This window comes from Merops nubicus, unplaced genomic scaffold, assembly GCF_000691845.1.
Source record: "Merops nubicus isolate BGI_N331 unplaced genomic scaffold, ASM69184v1 scaffold3883, whole genome shotgun sequence".
NCBI classification, from domain to species: Eukaryota; Metazoa; Chordata; class Aves; order Coraciiformes; family Meropidae; genus Merops; species Merops nubicus.
Genome location: NW_008596779.1, coordinates 24,458 through 28,423, shown reverse-complemented (window position 1 = coordinate 28,423; position 3,966 = coordinate 24,458). Strand labels below are relative to the sequence as shown.

Genomic DNA, 3,966 nt, shown 5'->3' with positions numbered 1-3,966 from the left:
TGCTGCCTCGTGTGGAGTTAGGGCTGGAGGAAAAGCTCCTTGCCTTTGTATTGTGACGTGTGAGTCCTAAATCCCAAAGCAGTCTTGTTTTCTGCTGAGAGGACAAGTGGCTGATCTGCATTTGGAAACTTGCATTTGTGGAATTTAAATAGGGTTTAAAATAAAACTAGTCCAACAGGACGTTTTTGTGAAGCTAATGCTCTAAAGTTGGTTTTGTTTATGTTGGGAAATGGGTAATTAAATGAATGATGATTAAACAGATCACATAAAATACCATCTCTGTTATGTAGTCTTCTCCAGCAGCTTGACACACTTGGCAGTGCTGGCTGGACATGACAATCTTAAAGGTCTTTTCCAACCACAGCAAGTCTATGATTCTACCACTATCACTCTGATTTTTATAGCTTCCAAGAAGACTCCTTTTAGCCAGGATATTAATCCTGTAGGGAATTTTAAATTCAGGCAGGGTGAGTGTGTACGTTGGTAGGGGTGAAGCATCATCAGAAACCACACTAAGGTGCTGTGGAGCTGAAGAGGAACAGCTAGTAGGTGACACTAATGAACTTTTTTAATCCTTTCTCCTTTTTTTTCCTCCTAGGATGGTACAGAGGCTATACACTACGGAAGAAATCCAAGAAGGTAAGTGTTGGCAGAGCAGAGCACTGGTTTTTCTCTTGGCCAGAGGTGGATGATGGCATTGGTGGTGTTGGTACACTGGAGATCTTGCTGCAACATGGCAGCAGCTCCCCATGTGCCTGCTGACCTCTGATAACCACTGGTGTGTAGTCTCAACCTCTGGTAAATGGGAATTTTTCAAGTTAAGCAAAACTTAATTGAGCAAGACTTAACAGCAGAGTTGCAGGTCTATTTTATGTGCACTTCTGGTCCTACAGATGGTGTGATGTGCATCAGCTTTTCTTCAGGAACCGCTGGACCAGAGCTTTTGGCTTGGTAGAAATTCAGAACTTTGTTCTGTTTGATCTGCTTAGAGGCTGACACTTTGCTTCACTGTCTGTTAAATAACTTATTACTCATAAAATGCAATCACATCTTGAAGTGGTCTGGAGATCTGCAGGGTGATTTTCAGAGGCTCTCTGCAGAAGATGACTGCCCTCTCGCAGGGTGATTTTGTCTGGTTGTTAGGCTCTCAGTGCTGTTTATAGCAGCCTTTCTGAAATGAAAAGGCACAAATACTGGTTGTAACACTGTGTTTTATTTTTTTTTTGGAGCATTTTACTTTATAGTAGTAATTAAGTAGAATTAAATGACTTCTGGCTTTGCTTTTTTTTCTCCTTAAAGCACTTAGAACGTGACGTTTGCCTCCAGAGGTGCATTTTGAGTTACATCTGCATGTCTGAAAGTACAGAGCTGAGTTGTGTGGTTCATCCCACCCACTTCCTAACCAGGCCTGTTCTGTGTTTTTCTTCTGTTCTATTTTGATATTTTCTTTTTTGGGAAATACACTACACTTCTTAGGAAGCATATTTCACAAACATGCCTTGTGCAGCTTAAGAAGCAGTTACACATTCTTCTTGGAATTAAATTAATTCCATGTGTTGCTGCATTTGATTGCTGCTAAATGTAGTTGTTTTTTTTTAATAGGTCAACAAGACATCCCCTCACCCCTCAGCTTCTGTAGCTTTCCAAGAATTTCTTTTCAGGCATCCCTAGGTGATAAGAAAACACAACTACTGCCTCAAAGGGTGAGGTGGAGGAACTTAGTTTCTCAGCTTGACTTGAATTATTTTTTAATATGAGCTTGCAATATTTTGAAGATGTGTTTCTGGAGCCTTGAGATGAATTTAGAACATTTTTTTCTGAAAAGCAGTACTGGTCTCTTGAAGTCCTACATGTTGAAGAGGTTTTTGGCTTGTAGCACTAACAGATTGGTGGTAGAAGACATGTTACATATACTCCATGCTGGCAATGGGGGATGAATGTTTTGCCTGTTTATTACACTGGGTGTTTATTTGCTAAAGTTAAATGAACACCTTTGAGAGGACATGCTGTACAAAATGTAAATGTACACTAAAAAGAAAACAAAGCACCACAACTCAAATATTCTGATGCTTACCAGGATGTGAACAGCTCTGCAGACCCTGCAGTGTGTCTTGGAATATTTTTAGGTAATAGATACTATGTGAGATGCAACTGGTTATTTAAATTGTTTTTCTTGTTCCTTTCTTTCAAAGGGCATTTTTCCTGCCTCATACATACATCTCAAGGAAGCAACAGTTGAAGGCAAAGGGTGAGTTGGATTTGAAAATAAAGAAACAGCAAAATGGGATTTCAATCTGCAGAGCTGTGGTGTGTTATCAGATAACTCACACTCATTTCCAGCTAGTTAAGGAGCTGCTGATGAAAATGAGTGTTTATTTTCTAAATATTTTCCATTGGTAACTCAGCTCAGGTTTGGAGGTGGTGCCATCAGCAGTGCTTCTGGCTAGTGCTGTCCTTAGCTGCATCATAGGGTTGAGCTGAAGCACCACCTTCTCTGTATTAATGTTAAAGTTTCAGAAGAATTAATAATTTATCATTTTTCTGTATCACTTTTATTACTTTCTTGACCAATAATTTACCTCTGAAGATTAACTTCCTTCACTCCTTGCTTTAGTTCTCATTTCAGTTTTCTCAGCTTTTTATCTTCCAGCCCTTGAGCCTTATTATGGCTTCTGCTTGGTAGATTCAAAGAGGCCTTTGATATGAGAGACCTTTCTTTTATGCAGATGAAATTTAAGCAATTTCTTAATTCTCTCTTCACTAAATCTTGTAACCTGGACTCCTTCCTGAAACCCATTTCCCAGGCATTGTTTCTGTCAAATCACTTTTGTCATTCTCCTGTTCCTTTGCCTGTTGTGTGTCACACTAAATAGTATGGGCTTTTTTTTAAGAGCTGTTAAAGTTCTTAGCTTTATATCTATATATCAAATCAACATTATTGGACGTGCATGTAAATGCTCATAAAATTGCTAACAAAAATTTAGTTAAACAGGAAAAAAAAAAAACCTAACCCCAAACCCCAGAAAAAAAAATGAACTGACTTTTAATATTAAATTAGTCAGGTATGGAGTGAAACTGGATTAAAATACTATATTTCTTTGTGCCTGATTTATTTTTATACACTGTTAAATATGTAAATGGTAAAACTACTAATCATGAGATTGCTAATCAGCAAGAAAGATGTCATTAGGCAGCAAACTGCCTTTAAGTACCCTACTTCAGAAATATTAAACCACCTAGCTGGTGTTTCTTGCTCCTGTGGCATGTGACTTTAAAACAAGTCATACAGAAACTTCCTGGTGGTGACTTGCATGCTTCAGTTTTCTCTTCAAGACCAATATTTTGAGAAATAATTATGTGTTAGTATTGTGGCATTGCAGGTTGTGCCTGGCTGGCTTTCATCTTGGATTCGTGGAGTTGTTTTGGTTGGAAAAGACCTTTAAGTTCATGGAGTCCAACAGTTAGCCAAGCACTGCCAGGTCCATCTTGTTTCTGGTGAAATCTCAATAACAAATGATATGGGGAGGTAGATGTTGAGATCCTTATTTTGTGAGTATAGAGATGAGAAGGGGAGGGAAAAAAAGGGTGAGTTTAGCAGTGTTGGCTCAGCTCACCAGAATACCCTTTAATGTCTCATGGCTGTACTGGTCCACACTTCTTCTTCTCTATCTCCTAATAGAGCCTTTTCTAACTTACAAATTTATACTAAGTGATGTCACTTTCAACCCTCTTGGAATGGAATTGGCCTTGGACATCATCAGTTCCTTCTTAGGAATGATGTAGCAATGCTACAGGCTTGGGGAGGAGTGTCTGGAAAGCTGCCCAGTGGAAAAGGACCTGGGGGTGTTGGTCGATGGCTGGCTGAACATAAACCAGCATGTGGCCAGGTGGCCCAGAAGGCTTGGATCAGCACTAGTGTGGCCAGCAAGAGCAGGGCAGGGATCATCCCCCTGGACTCAGCACTGG

At 39.7% G+C, this 3,966-nt stretch overlaps 1 protein-coding gene across 1 annotated transcript in view; it reads left to right on the top strand.

Annotated features, from left to right (window-relative positions):
* Positions 1-598: 598 nt before the first annotated feature.
* LOC103769289 (dedicator of cytokinesis protein 1) overlaps positions 599-3,966 on the top strand; it is a gene marked incomplete at both ends in the record, with an annotated part of 24,348 nt that continues 20,980 nt past the window's right edge. The window contains 2 exons of the mRNA XM_008936471.1: positions 599-639; positions 2,193-2,248. Of these exons, the coding sequence (XP_008934719.1) occupies positions 599-639; positions 2,193-2,248 (97 nt within the window). The remainder of the gene's footprint in view (positions 640-2,192; positions 2,249-3,966) is intronic.